The following is a 21,778-nucleotide window of genomic DNA, read 5'->3' on the forward strand; positions in this document are numbered from 1 at the left end:
TCTAACTTGTGTAACCACATATAATAGTGCTTCAAACCAAGTAACCAAATCGGTCAATAAACATTGGAAAATCCTCAATACAGGGATCTTCAATTGGGAAAAACCTTTGTTTTCCTACAAGAAAGCCAGGAGCCTAAAAGACACTCTGGTGAATACACGCCCAAGAACGACAGATCTGCAAAAGCAACCAACTGTTCTGAATGCATGGGGTCTACCTGGTATCATCGGTCATTACAAATGTGGCAATTGCAGTGTATGTCATCTCACAGAGAACACCAAAACCCTAAACCTGGAACCAGGAAAAATATGGACCTTGAGAGCTCACACTAACTGCAATAGTACAAATGTAGTATACCTAATCATGTGCCCTTGTAAACTACAATACGTGGGTATGACAACCAGAAAAATCAAACAAAGAATCTGCGAGCATCGCAGCACAATCAGATGCAAAAAAACAATGACCAAACTAACAGAACATTTCCTACTAACTGGTCATACAACTAACGATCTGAAATGGACTGTCATTGAACAGATTACAGCAGGTGAAAAATCACAAGAAAGACTTTTTGAAAAAGAGCAACGTTGGGTGTACAGACTTTCCACTCACAAGAAAGGGCTGAACGATAATATCCCATGGAACTCAGTTCTTTCCAAATAGATGACCTTTCCTTTGGCACAGAATTAACACTTTTCCATCCAAAAAACCAGTTCTGTCCCCCAAAGAAACATACTGGATCAAAAATACTGGATTGTTTGATTTTAGTATGATAGATATATCTGTTGTCTTGTGTGGGTTAAAAATCAGGATAGGTATGCCTGGTATTGACACCTACTATTACCTTACTGTGTACCAACTTATATGTCCCCTTTGAGAGGATTATTTTCAATTCCTTCCTTAGCTTAATACTGACGCTAAGCTTTCCATTAATATAACATTAGATGTTAGCTTACCGCCTTATGCGTGTGCTTTCATAGAGCGGATCACACACCCCCCTCTTTTGAGCCTATTTCTCTCTGCCACTCTCAACCGACCTTAGGCTGCCACATTCGCCCCTATCCATTGGGCTTTTGTTTAATCTTAGCCTATCACGGACTCGACACGCCCTACCGCCTTATGCGTGTAGTTTCATGGAGTCTAATAAACAAACACACACCCCTCAGATTGAGCCTATGCCGCTCTTCGACTTTTTAACCGGTCCTAGGCTGTCACTTACGCCTCCATCGACTGGCCCGTATAGGGGAACCAATGTTGCTATTGGCTGACTCCCAGCCTATCGCGGACAACCAGGAAGTACTTGACACGCCCCACCGGTTCCTCTCCGCATCCCGGGCATTTCTCGGGACGCGGTGGCGGGACACGGTTGTAGGCATAATAGCTGATCTTCCTTTTCACCAAGTAAGTAAATATGGACTTCTCGTGGGTGGGCACCACGCATCGCTCAGGATCGATCTTTCGGTCTACTTATGTTCTACACCTTTTCCCCGGCAGATTGAAGGTGAATTTTCTGTCCGTGCTCTCGACACTTTCGAGGCATCTTTTTCCCGCATTACCAGTAAGCCCAACCTTGGAATTTCATTTCATTTTTCTCGCCCCATGCACGGTTGTTTCAGGAGTGTTGTCGTGTTGAGTATGCTAGTCAGTTGTAACCTTATTTTAACCAGTCGTCGGTATAAATTGAATACTGGCACGGTGCGTTTTCACTGGTGACGAATGACATTTGTGATTTTCACTTGATCACTCGCCGCTAGTTACGTACGCCACACAAAGTATCGTATAAGTGCACACAATCACCTGTACGACTATTTGTGGACACACGGAGTGACTACACGAATGTTAGATGTTAGTCACCTGATTGTCACAACGCCATTCACGTGCACCCCGGTAAGTTACCGAGCGAATGCACTCTCTCACCTGTTGGTCACAACAGTGTATGATTGGAGCAAGGTGTAAGCGCACTTTTGATGGATGCAAATCATATTCCACAAATGGAGCACATATACACTATTTTCACCACAAAATGGATGACTGGATTAGCCGATAAAACTTCACAACCACGGCATAGTATCACTTTCTAGTGACTGAGAGGTACCTGAAATCAGCAATGCTTTACAGAATACAAATAAAAAGTATATTTCATTTCTGTTTTCCTCCACAGGTTTTATTCCAACTGGATTCTCAGTAGGATTTTTTTACCACTAACCAAGGGCAGGGTACACCTTAGTGCGTGTACACCACCCTGGTTAGCACCATCACTTACGGTCCTGAAGAAAACCCGGAGACTTTCTCCACCAGGGTTGAAACATGTAGACCTGACCTTTTCATATATATGACCAACTACACATATATATATATTTTTTCTCACCCACTTCACACTTTATTAATAGATACCACGGGCCAATTTAACCCTATAGGGTATCCCCATTGACTTTTTTAACATTGATCAAGTGCTCTATGATTAAAAACCTTTTTTTACAGAGTTAAATACTTGACCAAATTTTAATACACTACAATCACTTGCACACACAAATAACACCAGCTCCACTGTAATCAGGTGTCGCAGCACACCCAGATGGCACTCGGCCTCTGGGTGGGACCCCGATGATGAAGCATGTCACCAACTAGGTTGGTGAGTGAGGGGTCTTCAACAAAAGGATTGTCCCTTTCAGTACACCTCTCTTAAACTTGGAGGTATCATTTGACCTCAGAGGGCATACTCCTTCTTTTGTTTGCAAGATATTTATCTAAGGGGAATAGGAGTACCCCCCAAGAAAACCCTTTCTCTCTCATTGTTTTTCACAACATATCCAAATGTCATCTTATGGTACTGGGATTTACCCTGGCCAAGAGAGACATTGCAAAGTCATGGAGGGTGCCGACAGCGCCCTCCTTGACTACGTGGAAGAATGGCCTGTACTTTTGCATGGGTTTGGAGATCCCAATTTTTACAGCAAGGAGGTGCCCGCAAAAGCATTTTAAAATTTGGAAGCGATGGGCGGACTATCGTGGTATATATTTGGAACCCGTTTCTCCGCCAGGGCCATCTGATATAGCTTAAGTTCCTACTTGGTGCAAGGTACAGTTCCAGGTGCAATAATGTGCTACATCCCTTGGGGTGGATGTTTTTCTAATGGTGTGCTATTTTTGGGAAGACTAGTGCGGCGGGAGGAGGGTTGTTTTGTTTTGGTTTATTTTTTTTATTTTTTCTTAGTGTTTTTTTTTTCTTTATTTGGATTGCATTCCATTTCTCCTGGATTGTTATTGTAAAAGCCAAATTCATGCTGATGTAAGTTTATTATGCAGATGTCTCTGGGGTACAGAGCTCTGCTCCATATGTGCTGTTTGACAAAGAAACTCTGTTTTTAAAAAAAAAAAATGTTGAATACACGCTGGACATCTTCCGTGAAGGATCCGAGCACGAGTTCGACGCACAAGGGGCCGAGGAAGAACAAGAAGAACTTGTATCTATTCCGGAATCGGACTCCGAGATAGAAGACTACTTACCACAAGGTCAACGTCTCATGAGTACCAAACACCTCTTCCCCCAAAATCCAAATCAGCCCAAGCCAAAGGTTTTGGTTCCACCCCTAGCTTCCGGCTCGGCACCGAAACACTTTACTAAGCCTTCCGGCTTGGGATCGAGTTGGCTAAAGTCAGGCACCAAGCCGTAACCTTCAGGCTCGAAACCGAAAACCTCTTCAGAGCCGAAACCATTGATACCGAAATTAAAGACGGCTTCGGAACCAAAATCCTCCACGCCCAAAAGTCACTCAATCCCAGCACCCGAGTCCTAGATGCCGAAACCGAAAAATGTTCCTCCGAAGCCACAGGATATGATTTTCGACGTCCCACCACCAAAATCGGACCCAAAACAAAAGGAACTTTATATAAACCCTCATACAGGACATGTCCTTACTAAACTGCCTCAGAAGCTCAAACCTGAATCAGAGGACACATGTTATCATATTCCTTTGAAGAAGAATTTAGGTACTAACCCCTCTCCTCCTTCTCCTTCACTACGTTCCCCTGCACCACCTTCTCCACCATTGGAGCATTTACTCATTACACCAACTAACTCCACCACCACCTGATGAGGGAGACGGGGTGAACAACATTTTACCAATAGATCCCTGGAAGGATAACAACACTGATTCACCCACAGATAACGACCCAGATCTTTACCCTGCAAAGCCTTCCCCTCCTGACGATAATGTGGGATATCTATAATTACTTGCTAGAGTTGCAGAATATCATGGAGTACATTTACACAAGGAATCTCTAGAGGAACATTTCTTATTTGAAACACTCAGTATCACACAAAGGGCTAGCCAGACTCTACTTATGCTCAAAGGTAGGATGAGAAATGCTGATGATATTTTTAAAGACCCAAGGCGTGCCCGTTTTCTCACCCCCAGAATAGACAAAATATACAAGCCTGGTCCCTCAGATCCAGCTTTTTTTAAAGGGCAATTACCACTAGACTCTGGTTGTTTCTAATGCCCGTAAATGGGCCATTTCACAAACTACAGGGGATGCTCCCCCTCCAGACAAAGAGTCAAAACTGTTAGACACCTCTGGTAAAAGAGTAGCTGCCCAAGCAGAAAATAATTGGTGCATTGCTAACACCGAGGGCCTACTAGCCAGGTATGATAGGGCACACTGGGATGGAAAGGAGCAACTGCTCCAATATCTTCCAGATGAGCACAAAGCAATAGCTCAGGATTTAGTGCAGGAAGGGGAGCTCATCTCCAATTCATCAATTAGATGTGCTTTAGATGCTGCTGAATCCACAGCTATAGAGATCAACAATAGTATGTTATTAAGGAGGCATGCATGATTAAGAATTTCTGGTTTCAAACCTGAGGTCCAACAGTCTATTTTAAATACTCCATTTGAAAAGGAGCATCTTTTCGGGCCTGAAGTCGATAAGTCATTGGAAAAAATTAAAAAAGATACAGAAGCAGCCAAGTCTATTGGAGCTCTGCAGTTCCCTTCTAATCGTGGCTCCTTTCGTCGCTCCTTCTATCATGGAGGGTCAAAAACCATGTCCTCCGATAATACTACCCCCTCGTACAAAGGCAACGATAAATCTTCCTCCACAAGAGGTTTCTTTAGAGGAGGGTACAGAGGTAACAACGGCAAAGGTAGAGGCAAAGGTTCCACACCACGTAATTCCCCCTCCCCTAACAAGCCGTGACTTGCCTGCACTTCCCCCCCGATCATTTGTCACCTGTCGGAGGACATCTTCTACAATTTCTCCCCATTTGACAATCTATCACCACAGACAAATGGGTGTTAGGAATTATCCAATATGGTTATTGCCTGGAGCTTACCAACTATCCTCCAAACATTCCACCACGCTCTCACAAAATGTCATCAGAACATTTACACCTACTCAAACAGGAAGTCCAGTCTCTCTTGTTAAAAGGAGCCATAGTTCCTGTACCGTTACAATATCGTGGGTAAGGAGTGTACTCCCTTTATTTTCTAATTCCCAAAAAGGAGGGCTCCTTGAGACCTATTCTAGACCTCAGGGAACTGAACCACTACATACTGTCAGAGCATTTCCACATGGTGACACTTCAACAAGTGCTCCCACTTCTACAGCAGGGCGACTTTATGTCTACTCTAGACTTAAAGGACACATATTTCCACATTCCAATTTATCCCTCTCATCGCAAATACCTCAGATTCATGCTAGCGGGTCACCATTACCAATTCTACCGTTTGGAGTCACCACTGCTCCCAGGGTATTTACCAAATGCCTGGCAGTAGTCACAGCCCATCAAAGAAGACGGAGCATCCACATCTTCCCATACCTGGACGACTGGCTCATCAAAGCCAGCACTTACCAAATGTGTCTCCAACACACTCAAACCACTATTCACTTACTTCACCAACTAGGATTTACAGTGAACGCCTTGAAGTCTCACCTCTAGCCTTCCAGCACACAAACATATCTGGGAGCCACGATAAATGCTCCAAAAGCTCTGGCCTCTCACAATACAGCCAGAATTCACAGTATTCAGTCCCTTCTAACTCAGTTTCAGCTCAACCAATCATTGCCAGCAAGAGTATTCATGCAATTGCTAGGGATGATGGGGTCTTGAATCGTAATTGTTCGCCACGCAAGGCTTCACATGCGTCCCCTTCACAATTGCTTAGCAAGTCAGTGGAACCAGTCGTAGGGTCAGTTGTCCGATCTAGTGTTGGTAGGTGGCCGCACTCATCGCTCTCTGAAGTGGTGGAACCCACAAAATTTATCAAAAGGGTGGCCCTTTCTCGACCCTTTTCCACAGACCGTGTTAACAGCAAACGCATTGCTCACTGGTTGTGGTGCTCACCTACAAAATCACACAATTCAAGGGCTATGGAGTCTAAAGTACACGAGTCTCCATATAAATCACCTAGAGCTACTAGCAGTGTTTCTAGCACTCAGAGCTTTTCAAACTCGCCTCATAGGCAAAGCAGTCCTAGTCCGCACAGACAACATGACCGCTATGTACTATATACAGAAACAGGGTGGGACACACTCTCTCCAACTGTCACGCCAAGCAGAAGACATTTAGAAATGGGCTATACACCACAAAGTCGATCTCCTGGCAGAACATCTTCCAGGCATAAACAGTCAGATTGCAGACCTTCTCAGCAGACAGAGACATCACATTAACGAGTGGGAACTTCATCCCCAGATTCTCCTCCCTTACTTTCAGGAATGGGCATTTCCTCACATAGACCTGTTCGCCTCAGCTCAAAATGCCCAAGCTTCGCCTCCAGGTTCCCACACCCGCCCTCCAAAGGCAATGCCCTGTGGATAAACTGGTCAGGGATATGAAGCTAGCACTGGAGGGCTTAGCGCTGGGGAAGGCACCGGGGCTGGACAAGCTACCCGGTGATTTGTTCAGATACCACCCTGACATTTGGGCCCCGTACTTTCTTGTCCTTTTCAATGCTATTTTGGGAGGTATGGCAATCCCTTCCTCTTGGCTAGGGGCTGAAATAGTCCCAATTTATAAGAAAGGGTCGCCCTTGAGTCCTGTAAATTATAGGCCTATTAGCCTGATAGATGTTCCCCAAAAGCTTTTTGCGCGTCTTATTCTGAACCATCTATTAGACTGGGTGGAGGAAAATGACATCTTGAGTCCCCTGCAGGCTGGCTTCAGGAAAAACACGTCGACCATGGACCAGATCTTCCGCCTAGTTCTCCTCTACTGGAAGACGGTGAGGATCGAGGGTGGGAGATTGTACATGGTCTTCGTGGACCTGAGGTCAGCCTTTGACCTAGTCCCGCGCAGGAAACTTTGGGAGGTGCTGGAAAAGTTGGGAATCCCCCCCCAGCTACTTAACATCTTGGCCAGGCTGCATGAGAACAACTATGCGCAAGTTAGGTGTGGGAAAGATGGTAGACTTTCACCCAGGTTCCCTGTGCGTCAAGGTGTGAGGCAGGGTTGTGTCCTGGCACCGACCCTGTTTTGTTTATTTATCAATAACGTCATCTCACACCTGGAAAACGTTAAGGACAACGACGCCCCCTGTTTGGCAGGTAGGAGGGTACCGGCAATTATGTTTGCCGATGATACCCTCCTCCTTTCAAAATCCCCCATGGGGATCCAGAGGATCCTGGATGGATTTGGTCTTTTCTGTCTTCAGCATGGGCTGGAGGTGAACACAGAGAAGACCAAGTTCATGATCTTCAACCCACCAACTAAAACTAGGCCCAATCCTACCCTGGGGACCACTAGCCTTGAGAGGGTGTCCACCTTCATATATCTGGGGGTCACACTGCAGGAGAACTTGGCATGGGATCGACAGATAGTACGATCCAAGGCCAAATTATCCCAACTGTCGGGTGCAATCCTGAAAGTGGCTAACACTTCTTCCTTCAAGCCCATAAGCCCGGCCCTTGAAACTTACAAGACCCAGGCCAAGGCTGCGGCCATGTATGGCAGTGAGCTATGGGGACATAAAACGGTGAAGGGCCTATCAATAGTGGAAAATAGCTTTCTAAGGCGCCTTCTAGCCCTTCCAAGTGCCACGCCACTCCAGCCTTTGAGAATGGACATGGGTCTCCCCCCTATTGCAGAGGAGCTTGTGTCTAAGCCAGTGAAGTTCTGGCACAGGCTCTGGTCTACGGACGAACTCCATCATTATAGGGAGGATCTCACCCATGTCATGAGCTTAAACTCCAGTGGCAAAATCCCCTGGCTCACCTTTGTGGAAAACGAACTATCTGCCATTAATCTCCGTGTCCTGTGGGAGGACCCTGCACGAGGTTGCCGTACAATCTCGCGCAAAGCTCTGGCACAAATCTACAAAGCCAGGTCCCTTGCACATTTGATGGACGCTCAAAATAGCGGCACCCTAACCTTGCGATTTTTAGAATCCAAAAATTCTTATGTTTTTGAACCTTTTATGGATTTTATCTTTCCCATCCTGGCAAGGAAACTGTTTGTTCAATGGAGGTATAGCACACTACCTATCAATTCATACACCTCGAAGTGGACCAATGGGGGCGATAAAACTTGTCCCTGCTGTAACAACCATGTGGAAGACGACCCCCACATCTTGTTTGTGTGCCCTGCATACCAAAGGCCCAGAAAATATTGGATAGCACCACTCTGTAAGAACCTGGGGTTCAGAGAGTATGCGCAAGCATACAGGATTTTGAAAACCAGTACTCTGGGCCACATTGTGTTTGCTGTTTCCAAATTTCTTATGGCCATATGGCTGATCAGAAAGAAAAAATTGTCTGAAGCCCCCTGAACTTTTTAAAGAACAGTCTAAATGCATTTTAAACCACTCCTCGCTGGGAGAGTCGTTTTTATTTTAATGTATTTTAATAATGTTTAATGTTTGTAATGTTTTTATTGCATCTTTTATGGTCTATATGACCGAAATAAAGAATTTTTGGAATTGGAATTGGAATTGGTCAGGGATATTTGCTTACGCTTTTCCTCCTCTCCCACTCATTCCGTTGGTAGTTCGAAAGCTCAGACAAACATACCTCAAACTGATTCTCATAGCTCCCACATGGGCCATCAACCTTGGTTCACCACTCTGCCAGAGCTCTCAGTAGTTCCACACCAAAAGCTGCATCTCAACTCCAGTGTCCTCACTCAGAGCCATGGAGAAATCAGGCATCCAAAAGAACTCAACCTAGCGATTTGGCTCCTGAAGTCATCGTTTGGTTGTTTACAATTACCACCAGACTGTATGAATATCCTCAAAGACGCTTGAAATCCTATTACTAGGGCATGTTATGCAGCAAAATGGAAACGGTTTGTTATCTATTGCAACAATAACAATATCAATCCTCTTGATGCTTCAGTGCAAAACATATTCTGTTATCTCTTACATTGACAGCAATCTGTTCTAGCCTATACATCTATTTGCTTGCATATAGCAGCAGTAGCTGCATACTTAACAAACAGACAACACTTATCTTTATTCAGAGTACCAGTGATTAAAGCCTTTATGAAGGAATTATAAGAGTGTTACCACCAAGAGTTCCACTTGCACCATTATGGAACTTAAACATAGTCCTTACTAGGCTAATGGGTCCACCGTTTGAACCAATGCACAGGTGTCAATTACAGTTCCACTCATGGAAGGTTACTTTTCTCATTGCAATCACTTCACTAAGGAGAGTTGGTTAACTTCAGGCATTAACTATTCAAGAACCTTTCTTTCAGCTTCACAAAGACAAAGTGGTTCTTCCAACCAATCCCAAATTTCTTTCTAAAGTAGTTTCTGCTTTTCATATCAATCAATCAGTTGAGTTACCTGCGTTCTTTCCTCAACCTGATTCTGTAGCTGAACGAACTCTACACACATAGGTGTTAGAAGAGCTTTAATATATTATGCAGAAAGGACAAAAGAATTTCACTAGACAAAACCGCTTTTTTGCCACCACACAAGGGCAATCCCGTATCTAAATCAGGCTTAGCAAGGGGGATCGTAAAATGTATCCAAATATGTTATGTGAGAGTGAAAAGAACTCTGATAATACCCCCTAGAGCGCATTCCACTCGCAAATAGGGGCTACTATGGCCTTCTTAGGGAATATTCCCCTAGCTGACATCTGTAAGGCAGCAACATGGTCTCCCCCTACACATTCACCAAGAACTATTGTGTAGATGTGTTAGCGAGGCAATAAGGCCAGGCAGTGCTTAAAACACTTTTTCAAACAACTGCAACAGCTACAGGTTAGCCACCGCTTTGGGAGTATACTGCTGTATGATCTATGCGAAGCATGTGATCTACAGCTCACATGCCTCGAACGCATAATGTTACTTACCCAGTAAGCATCTGTTCTTGGCATGTAGAGCTGTAGATTCACATGCTCCCACCCGCCTCCCCAAGAACCTATAATTGTTGCAATTTCTTAATTTAAGTACATACGCATGCACATCTATATTCTACACTTACTAACTCCATTCTCACCCTCTGTGGGAAAACATTCTGATAATGGAGTCGATGTCTATGTGCACTATCACCGAAAGGAAGAGTCACCTTAACTTGTGACTGAAAAGACTTCTTCGAAGAAAAACAACTTGCAAGCATCCAGACCCAACACTAGATGGCAGGAGTATGCAAAGCATGTGAATCTACACCTCTACATGCCAAGAACAGGTGCTTACTGGGCATGTAACATTATCCTTACTACCTCTGCAATAGGGTATATCATCATAACGATACCAATATTAACTTTGTGTTTTGGGCCAGCCTATTGCTTACCATCGTCTTATCAATTTCATATAGTTGGTTCTTATTTCATGGCTTACTTTCTTCTTTTTGTATTTGCCCCTTCCTTGAAGCTATCTTCTTTTCCATTCGTTTTGATTATGTGACTTGGTTTTATGACAGTTCAATTCAGGGAACTACTTTTTTTCTTGTTGTTTGCACACTCCATGAGAGAGCATGTGTTCTTTCCCCACATTGTGCTGCTCCCTCCCTTCGCATCACTGCTCCCACTTTCCTCTCTCTCTTTGTAATGCCACCTCCCCTCCAGACTCCATACCCTGGGACTCGTCAGTTAAAGCATAGCAGCTGGTATATTTTTGCTGGCAGTTGACAAGAGTAGACTTTATCTGTTTGGTTTTATTGTATCTCCTGCTTTCCACATGTTGCTTGAAAGCCAAGGTGTTGATGCTCAAATGAAGCATCTGGAGCGAGGTGTGGGCTGCTCCATTCATCTCAGGTTGCATTTAAGTCAAAAGGTGTAGTTTAATTATTTTTTAAATGCATTCATTGGTTTTTATACATGAAAAGCCATGTCAACAACAACATAACAAACAAGCACATCATATAGAGGTACAATAAAGATGTAGCAGGGAGCGAGGGAACCATCATAAACACGGCGTTGTCAGAAGCATATATACTGCATACATGGAGGTGGAGGAACAGTGCCATATCCTTGGAAATGCATATGATGCAAAGCGAGAGGAAGGGGGCTGTGGGATGGTTGCGACGAAGGTGATGATTAATCTAGAGTGTTGGGATCCAGGGTGAGGAGGTAGTTCCATAGGGACTGCCAGAAATCTTTAGGTCTGGATGTTAGTGGCTGTAGCTGCTTCTAATCCCTGCTCATTCCATATGTCATACACTTGAGCCAGCCTACAGAGGTGGGAACCCTGGCTGCTACCCCAATGCACTGCAATCTCGCACTTGGCAAGCAGAAGTGCCATTGACACAAGTAGTCGAGCAGACTTAGGAATAACTCTAGTGTAGCCTAGAAGTGCTAAGAGTCGGGTCATTGCTGAGATGTAGGAACAAATAGATGTCCAGTAAAGGCGAATCAGTGGGCAGGTCCATGTTAGAAGTGTGAAAGCTGCGTTTGGGCAGAAACTTTTGGGACATTAGTCAGAACGTGGAGGGTGAATTTTGCGATGTCTGAGGGTGAGATGTGTACTCGAGAAGGAATTAAGATGTAGCAAATTAAGTCTGTGATTGACTGAAATACGTTTGGTTTGTGAACATCAGTAGCACCACATTTTGTCTGTCAGTGGGAAGCCCAGCTTTACATCCAAGCCTCCCGGATGTGAGCAGTAGAGTCGGGGTTCATGGCTGTGCAGAGTCGATATAACCTGGAGACCAACTTGTCTACTACATCAGTATCCAAGACAGCAAGCGTCCTTGGGGAGGCATCTGGGGGTAGGGTGTCAGAGGAAAGAATAAAGTGTAGGTTATTATGCAGTCTTTGAAGCATGAAGTGGTCCATGTATGAGGTATTCTAAACGCGACTATCATCGGCATGAGCCAGGAAATGGCATTCAGGGAAAATGTCACTCATGGTGTAGAGAGAGTGGCGGTGCAGGGTGTGTTGTACTAGTTTTTCACGTGTGAGTTGTAGCCAGGGGTTGTTAGCTAAAGGAAGGGCGGGGGAGTAGAGGGGGCCCATCAGAGTTTCCGCCAGGCCCAGCACATTGTGGAGATTGTTTGCACGACCATGTAGTCTCTCGAAATACCTTTTGGCAGAAATGAATAGTGAGCAAGGTCCCCCAGCTGGTCTCTCTCTGGTTTTAGGTAAGGTATGCGGTCATCTGTGTGATACCATCGATGTACATAATGGCATTGGTCTGCAAGATTATAGATGTGGAGGCCTGGGACCCCAAAACCGCTGCGGTCATAAGGAAGGGTAAGGGTATTCCACCCGCAACCAGCCCAGATGAGGCGTATTAAGAGACTACTTAGGGTGTTGAAGAAGTTCTGTGTGAGCGGAATAGGGATATTCAAGAAAATATACAAAAAGCGTAGGAGAACCATCATTGTTATTTTGCTACTTGTCCCGCCATGGAAGAGGGAGTTTAATCCAACGGTCCACTTCAGTTGCACGGACATCGATAGCGGGACCATAGTTAAGCTGGACTATCTGGTCTCTGTCTCTGTGGAGATGGTTACTGGGGCGTTTGTTGCTATCCACGGGCTAAGTTCGGGAATAATCCACGGAGAGGGGGCAGAAGACATCCATAATGAGGAAAAGTTCGGATGTAGTCCAGTTAATCTGGAGCCCAGAGAAGTCATCGATGCATGTTATTTCCTGAATAAGGGAAGAGCGGTTATCTGATGGATGATGAATGAACAGCAGAATGTCATCTTTATACAGGGAAAGGAGAAGGGGGCCATTAGAGAGCTGGAGGCCTCGGTGCATGTGGTGCTCCTGAAGGTGCCAGACTAAGGGATCCATTACAATGATAAAGAGGAGTGGAAATAGAGGAATGCATCCGTTAGCAAACCGTTGACTCGCCGGCATTCCACCGGTCTAGAATATAAGAACATGACCAGGGAGATGAACATGGCAAGGAGTCCCAGTTGGATCAAAGCTGCTTTCAAGAAGGGCAACTAAAAGGAGTCAGGCGCCTTTTTTTGACCTCCAACAGGGCAACTATGGCAGGTGTTGTGGGTGAAATGTTGTTGAGCACCGCAAAGGTGGTGCGTAAATTAAGGGAGGTGGATCTGTGAGGCATGAAACCAGACTGAACATGGGATATAATTTGCGCCATCAGCTGGGACAGCTGGGAGCTGGTAGCGAGGGCCTTGGCCAATATCTTATTGTCCAAATTAAAGGCGGGAAAGGGTGCGGTAGGGGGTGCATAAGTGGGGATCCTTGCCAGGCTTCAGGAGGAGTGTGAGTATAGCTTCGCACAGAGTGGGTGGCAAAACGCGAGCCTCCAGGTATTCAGTATACATAGCTAAGTGATGCGGAGGCATGCGGGGGGGATGTCTAGCGCGTCGTTGGGTATGCAGGATGTATAAAGGCTTTCATAATAGGTTAGAACTCATCCAGAATCTCTTCGCCACATGAAACAGAGGGTCCAGATGCCGTATGCAACTCAGTGACATAGCTACCTATGCGATTGGAACAGAGTCGTTTGTGCAGGGGTGTCGCCAGGGTGTTCCCCCTCACCATAGCGCTGAGCCCTAGTGTGTTTCCCCAAATATGCGAGCTCCCTATTGGGCAAATCGTGAAATTCAGTCAGCAATATTGAGTGCCAATGCAGTTGGGCGTCACTGCCTTTTTAGTGGGCTAGGTCTATTTCACAGAGGTCAGTTTCAATGCGTTGTAACTGGGAGCGGATATCGCGCAGGATACCTATATGCTTAGATATGCATACCCCGTGGATATATGCTTTAAAGCCTCTCAGGGAACCGCCTGAGTCAAGACTGTGCCCGAGTTGAGTGCAAAGTATTCAATTATAGAATCGTGGGGTTCGCTGTTGAAGACTGGATCAAGCAAAGCCTCACCATGAAACCTCCAGGTACTCTCAAACACATCTGTAGGGAATCTGTAGAGTCCGGAGAACAGGGCTATGATCTGACAGGGTTCATGGTAAGGGTTTGGCCCCTGTGGTCCAGAGCAAAGCATTTGCAGAGAGAAGCCAATAATCTAGCCTTGTCCAAATATTGTGAGGAGCGGAGTAGAAGGTGTAACCTGGTATGGATGGGTATCGAGCACGCCAAATATCATGTAGGTTGTAAGTGTCTACGATATGTTGAAGTACTTCCCGCGATCGGGGTTGCCACTTGGCTGGGTGGCTGGTGAAGTCAATGTTAGGGTGTTGCACCATATTCAAATCCCCACCCAAAATGAGAAGGTCCGCGTCTGCAAGTCCCATATGGGCATAGAGCCCCTAAAAGAATTCTGGATCGTCTGTGTTCGGGGCAAATATGTTGACCAATACAGCACGTTTGTCAGCAAGGGTGCCATATAGAATCAAATACCGGCCATTCGAGTCTGAGTGGCTCTTATGGAGGGAGAAGGGGACACTTTTATAAATGAGGGTGGAGACTCCACAGAGTAGGAGCTATAACAGGAGAAGTAGTGGTGCACTCCCCAAGCAGCTGCATATGATTGTCATTAGGTGGAAGATGTGCTTCCTGAAGAAAGGCTATTTTAGCCCCAAGGCGGATGATCTATGAGAGGACTTGTTTGCCCTTGCTGGGATTATTGTTGCAGCGTATTGTTCTATGTGAGGAAGGTAATGTCCATCCCCTTCCCAGGCCCTGCATGAAGTGGCTTAAAGAAGGAAATATGTGAGGAGACTGCCCACTCGCCACCATGTAGCTGCTGCCAGCCCTAAACCGACTCACCTGCCATTCATTGAGTTGTGGATCAAACTGTCCCAGGAGGGGTGAAGTGGAGTTTTGCACCCCATCCCTGCAATACCAGGCAGACTAACTGAAAATATTGCTCTGTTTGAGGTTTTGGCCTTTCTTTTTGATCAGACATATTGTTTTGGTGGTCACTGCCATCCCCCACCTCTTCATGTCTATTTTTAAATGCTTCTGATGCTACAGTTTATAGGTTGTTGCTTTTCCTGTCATTGTATTAGTTAGATCACCAATCATTTTTTCCAAGACGGCCTAATTTCCTCTGAGCGTCCCGTAATCCTGACTGTTCCATCGTGAAAATACTAAACATTTCTTCAAAAGTTACTTTTTTCTTTTCTTTATAGATGATCTGACTCCCTTTATCTTATAACGGGTTCCTAACTGCTGACCTATATTTAATCTAACCCTCAATATCCCTGGTGTACCTTGGTACTGATTTCCAGCACTGCCCCTATTCTAGAACATGGATCTACATACAAGTTTTAAAATGACAGCTCAGTCCTAACTTTTAGCTCCTTTTAGATGTACCTACTGCAGAATGCTGCTTAAGCTCAGCCTGTAAAATTACTCCTATTCTAGACCTCAAACTGCCTTCATTGTTTTCTCAGTGCAGATAATTTTATCTGCATCACCGATTCATAGTCCCGATTTAAGACACCCAAGCACCTCTGCCATTCCATGCACACTCCTTGTATCTCATTAAGGAGACCTCACAAGGCCCTGTTAATGCTTATTAATTCTGGCTTGTAATAAACTCACTGCAAGCTAATTACAAAGAAATCACAAAACTCTGCTACCGTACCTCATTTCTGACTGGCACTATTGTGCCTGTGTTTACAGCCCTTGCTAACAGCTTTGTCCTGATAAATCAACTCTTACGCTACTAATGCCACACTTTCACTCACCCCTAGATGAATGCAGCTGCAACATGATCTAAATCCTCCTCTACTATTCCAGTATTAAAACTCGCTCTTTAAACATCCTATCACGCCACCAGTAGTGGTGTTTGGACTGGATGTTACCAAAGGGCCTCACCACAGCCCTTATTTGCATTTTTTCCTACTCATTTTATTTTCCAAATGTTTTGCATGATCTTATAGCAGCTTTTTGTATAGATTGGCGAGGACATTAAGCAAAGCAAACCTTGGTGTTGTTTGGAGGCTAATTTTGGCTTTATTTATTCAACGTCATGATTGCTAATGGATTATGACCTTTTGTCTCTCTTTGTTACTAGACTTCTGTGGACTCTGCAATCAGGGTTGATGACTTGTCGGTTATGGTGGATGTACTGAACATAGTCAATCAGAAAGCGTGAGTATCCCTTGCCTCTATACATTAGCAACATTTAATATTGTTCCACACTCGGCGTGGCTGGACGATGTGTACTAGCAAATGCTGGTGAATTTCCAAAGGAAATTGAGGTTGCAAGTAGGAAATAAAAATATTTCGTTCTTGCCCTGTCTGATTTCAGTACTAGCTGATATTCATGCGTAAGATTGTAGGAGGGAGCTCGTAGGTTAGCTATAACTTTTTTTCCGGGAATACAGAGATCTCTGCATATAGGGAGGAATTGCAAAATGGAGGGAAAAGAAAATCTGCATGATTTACTAAGTATGAACAGCAGCTGAAGGTAACAGCATAGGCTAACACATCTAAAGGCGTGCTCACACACCTATGGTATGGAAATTCTTAAGAGCTCTACTCGAGATGTGTTACATCACCAGAGAGCAGAAGTATAGGGGGGTTGTGTGCTCCTCTGCTCCAGTCGATACCGTCATTAGGATTCTTTCTGATACCGTCAGTATTGTTTTCGATCGAGATTCTATCACTAGTTATAGAAATATCAAACTAATGTTGAATTCGTCCTGGGACTCGATTTGATTACGCTCTTCGTGTAGGAAATTCTCGTACACTTTTTTTTCTCAAAATACGATGGAACAGACGCCTTTTAAATTTTGTCCTTGTTATGCAAAATTTTTACACATAGATTTACACAAGGTGTGTAATTCCTGTTGATCTCCTGATCTTCAGGAAGAAAATTGTGACTACTGCAGATCGTTACGATCAAAAAAGACTAAGTAAAAGTTGCTGTTTGGGTGGAAGGTTCTGGACTTTTGGTGCGACAATTGTCAGGGCCCAATTTAGTTGTGGCACATTCCTCGTAAATGGCTACACCCAAAGAAAAAGACTAAGTGATTGCAAAGCCAGAAGACTACAAATGTCCCGATGGAGCATCAAAGACACGCTGGACATTTTCGGTTTGGAGGAAACGGAAATGACAGCACATCTGTCGGCTGCAGATGAGGGTAATTTCTCTCTGGAACACAGACCCGACTCAGATGCAGAACAAGATACCATCACAGCAGAATAACAAACCATGAGTAATTTGCCCCGTCCGCCTCCATCCAAACAAAAAACACCCCAAAAGTCTGCTGTTGGGCCACCACTGCCTATGGGCCATTGTCCTCACAGGCTGGCTGATTCTGGAATGTTTAGCCTCGGCTCAGCTCCGAAAAACAGCCTAAAGCAAGAGTCCTGAATCCATAACACTCCGCATCGGAATCAACCCGACTTTCTGCACCGAGACAATCTAAAGCAGATGCTTTCACATCTTCGTAACCAAAATAGTGACCACTCTTTACATAAAAAAAGATGGCTTTGGAATCCGAAACAATCTTCAAAATTGCTGCTAGATATATATATATATATATATATATATATATATATATATATATATATATATATATATATATATATATATATATATATATATATATATATATATATATATATATCCACAGCACCCCAATCAGGACTCGAAGCAGGTTTTAATTCGTTTATAATTTATTTCATCAGCAAGGTAGGGGATACAGACGGTCTACGCGTTTCGGCGATGTGCCTTCAACTGGACCATATATATACCGTTTCGACAAATTCCTTCAATCAAAGGAAAAGACCAGCACTCCAGAAAGTTTGAATCCACTCTAACTTTTTATTATTTCAGTGAAGGCATATCTACGCGTTTCGGACGCCGCCTTCAGCCTTGGTCACAATAGTGAAAAATATTTTTTTCTGTTCTTAAATACAAATCACTTTATTCGACAAAGGACAAAAAGTTTACATAGAAAGAGGACAGTTCAAACATTTGAATGTGAGGTATTGGGGTCATCAAGTTTAGGCGCCATCTTGGAACATGTTTGCTTCATTTTATGCTACTCGCAAGTGACAACATTTTCACATTCCTATATTAGGAATTACCGTTATACACAAGGGTCTATTGTTGATCATACCTTATACATAAATTACAAACGATAAAATACAATATTGCAATACAAATATGGCATCATAAATAACAATTTAAAACCTCAAGTTTGAGAAATAGAAATCCTACAGTTCCACTTCTCCCACAAAAAGTGCCTTAGTGCTTCAAATTGAAAAACATTTCTATTGCACATAGTGGAAATATTTGTTCTATTTGGTTTTCCATTATTGATAATACAACTTGCATTCTCTGTACTTGTATATCAGAGAACTTTAGGAGTGAGAAATAATAATTTTACAATTAGGATGGGAAGAGACAAGTGTCAAGTCCTGTTCTCAATAAAGTGCATAGTGCAAGATGTTCCATAGGCTGCCTTCATTTATACAACCATTATTTTAAATGGATTACCCTCATCTTTATACCTCTCATATGTAAGGTGCTAGTGGCTGATTAATGTATTGCCTTCATACATAAAAATCAATAAAGTGCAAGTGCTGTGCATTAATTATCAAAGTGCTGGTGCTAATATCCTCATCCTAAAAAATATTTTTTTATATATAAAACAACTAAAAGTTGGCTTCCTTGAGTGTGCAGTTTTATACAGCTTAATAAAGACATGAACAAATCCTCGTCCACATTAAGTCCTTTCGGCTCGGTCTTGCTTTCGCCTCTCAGATAATACAGCTCCCACACGATGGCTCAACACTCGGCAAGGCAAACGACATTGAACACCAAACAAACAACACCTTTACAAATGGGTTTTATTGTACAAAATTCAAGGACTCTTTTAGAATAAGACATGGGGTTTTATTTTACACAATGCTCTCTAACAGCAAAGCTTTCCCAGATGCCAAATGCACAACATTCAAATACACAAAGGGATATATATGTTTATATGTAAGCAATTATAACACACTTGATAAATGCAGCAGTTAGATGCATGAATAATACCATGAATAAAAAAGCAGCAAATAATATGAAACAGCACTCAAGAAAATATAATATGCTGGACCTCCTGCAAGAGATCGGAAAGATATATGCACTGAATACATCAGATTATTACTTGGCATAGTCAGAAACAAATCACTTCACCCAATCGTTCACTCGACATCCTTGCCAATTCTCGCTGGGGGGCCCGTTCACAGCTGGCTTGGACTCTAGACCGGGACTCAAGTTCTGTTTGTCTTACAACAATATGTCTATTCTGTAAGTGAGCACCCAGCTCAACTGTCAACAAACACCAGCTTTATAGTCTCAAAACTTGCACTAGAAGTTTCGAGAGAAACCTCCCCCGCGCCAGAGGAATATTTCCAGAACTGGCCAGCTTCCAAGCAGGCATTCCCTGGCAGGAAGGAGTTCCCACATTCCCTCTCCCAATCTTGCATGTTCCATGCTTTATCTTGACAAAGCTCACAAAGCCTTCCGGGTACATTAAACAATCTCTCACAAAAACAATCCTTGAACGTGATTAACCCAAACAACTTGCAAGCCCTGCTGTGCATGCAGATAAAGCTCAAGCAAGGTAGAGTCAGAAAACAGGATGACATGAGGCCATGTCAAAGCCAATAGTAAGAACTTCACAATTCTACCAATGTACAACACAATGCACATTTGTGCATATGCTGCTTATAGCTTCATATACTTCATCTCTCAATGTCCTATAGCATCACATACTTCATCTCTCAATGTACAACACCAAGCACATTTGTGCATCACTGCACTTTGAGCCCAAAAAGTACATTCCACACCTCTCTCTCCCTCTCATGCTTTCAAATGCACATCCCACATGTTCTGTTCTTGGCAAGGCTGTCCTACTCCGTGACAGCTCCCACTGAAAGACTGCAAAATTACAAGAAAAACTTTTAAGAGAAGCAAGGCATATGCAGGACATCGTACATTCAGGCTAGGATAGAATAACACACCAAATTCAGTTAAAATAATGGTAGTCAAAGTTCATCACAGGGTGTCAGACCACAAAGGTGCCTCTAGCACTACAGGCTCTTTGCTGTCTAATTTTAATATGTAATATGCTTACAGTTTCTTTAATTCTTCCCCTCTCTTGCCTCCTCTTTTCCTTTTCAGTACTTCGGCTATACAGCTACAACGCTGTAAAGTGGGATCGCTTTGGTGTTGTTTCTCAAAGTGTCTAGCCACAGGATAGCTTTGATTGTTATTACTTATTGCTCTCCTGTGTTGCAGGATCCTTTTATGAACTGGTAATGTAGTACTACCCACATAGGTTTTTTCGCATGGGCGCTTTAAGATGTAGACTACGTAACTTGACTTACAGGTTAAAAATCCTCGTATCCTTATAGTTTTGTTAAAAAACGTTTTAAAAAGAGATAGATTTTCCCCATCCTGGCAGGCTTTACATTTTAGACATTTTTTAAAACCTTCTTTTTGCTGTAGCCAAGTTTGTCTACCAGGTCTTTCGCTGTATTCACTAGTCACCATATTGTCTCTCAAGAACTTCGATTTTTTTATAGGTTAAGTCTGGATACTTTTCATCTTGTGTTCCTATTACAGGGTCACATTTAATAAAGTGCCAGTGCTTTTTAAAAATTAACCTCATTTCCTCATGTTTCGGGTTATATGTTGATATAAAACTCTGAGTATTCTCTTCCTGACTCAATTTATTGTTCTTCACAGCATTTTTAGATGGCTCAAATAAAAGTTTTTCTCTAGTTGACATCCTAGCTTTTTGAGAGGCATTTTCCAGACATTTTCTTATTTAAATCATCAATCAATAGTTCAATATCTGCTTCTGTGCCCAGCCACAGCACAAAAAACATCATTGATGAATCGTAGCCAAACCAGGACATTCTCTGCCCAGTGTTCCAATTCTGGCCCTCCAAGCACCTGCTCCTCCCACCAGCTAAGATGTAAATTAGGATAACTGGGGGCGAAGTAGCTGCCCATCGCCGTTCCCTGCTCCTGTTGGAACAACTCGTTGCCGAACATAAAAATGTTCTTAGTAAGGCACCATTCCATCATTTCAACCAGCATGTTATTCTGTGCATTAAATCTTATTGGTCTTGTTTTAAAAAAATACTGGGTCATCAGCCATCCGAATGCTTTATACTCGTGTAGAGTGTTGAAATGTCTAGAGTTACCAGTACCATATTGGCATCCCATCTTACAACATAAATATGTTTAAGAAAATCAGCAGAGTCTCTTATGTATGATGGGAGCGTCTTTACAATAGGATTGAGAAAAAAATCTATATATTTAGAAATATTCTCAAACATGCTGTTACAGGAAGAGATAATCGGTCTACCAGGTGGATTTAACATGTCCTTGTGGACCTTGGGTATCATGTAGAATACCGGAGTTACCAGGTTTTCTTGCTTTATAAATTTGTACTTGTCGCAGCTCAATAGGTTTTGTTCTTTCCATTCTTTCGGAAA

At 43.4% G+C, this 21,778-nt stretch overlaps 1 protein-coding gene across 3 annotated transcripts in view; it reads left to right on the plus strand.

Annotated features, from left to right (window-relative positions):
• KATNB1 (katanin regulatory subunit B1) overlaps window positions 1-21,778 on the plus strand; it is a 558,599-nt gene that overhangs the window by 451,750 nt on the left and 85,071 nt on the right. For all 3 annotated transcript variants that reach the window (XM_085640093.1, XM_085640095.1, XM_085640094.1), the window contains one exon: window positions 16,344-16,420. In XM_085640093.1, the coding sequence (XP_085496219.1) occupies window positions 16,344-16,420 (77 nt within the window). The remainder of the gene's footprint in view (window positions 1-16,343; window positions 16,421-21,778) is intronic.

The sequence above is a fragment of the Triturus cristatus genome, chromosome 12 (genome assembly GCF_964204655.1).
Source record: "Triturus cristatus chromosome 12, aTriCri1.1, whole genome shotgun sequence".
Taxonomy (NCBI): domain Eukaryota; kingdom Metazoa; phylum Chordata; class Amphibia; order Caudata; family Salamandridae; genus Triturus; species Triturus cristatus.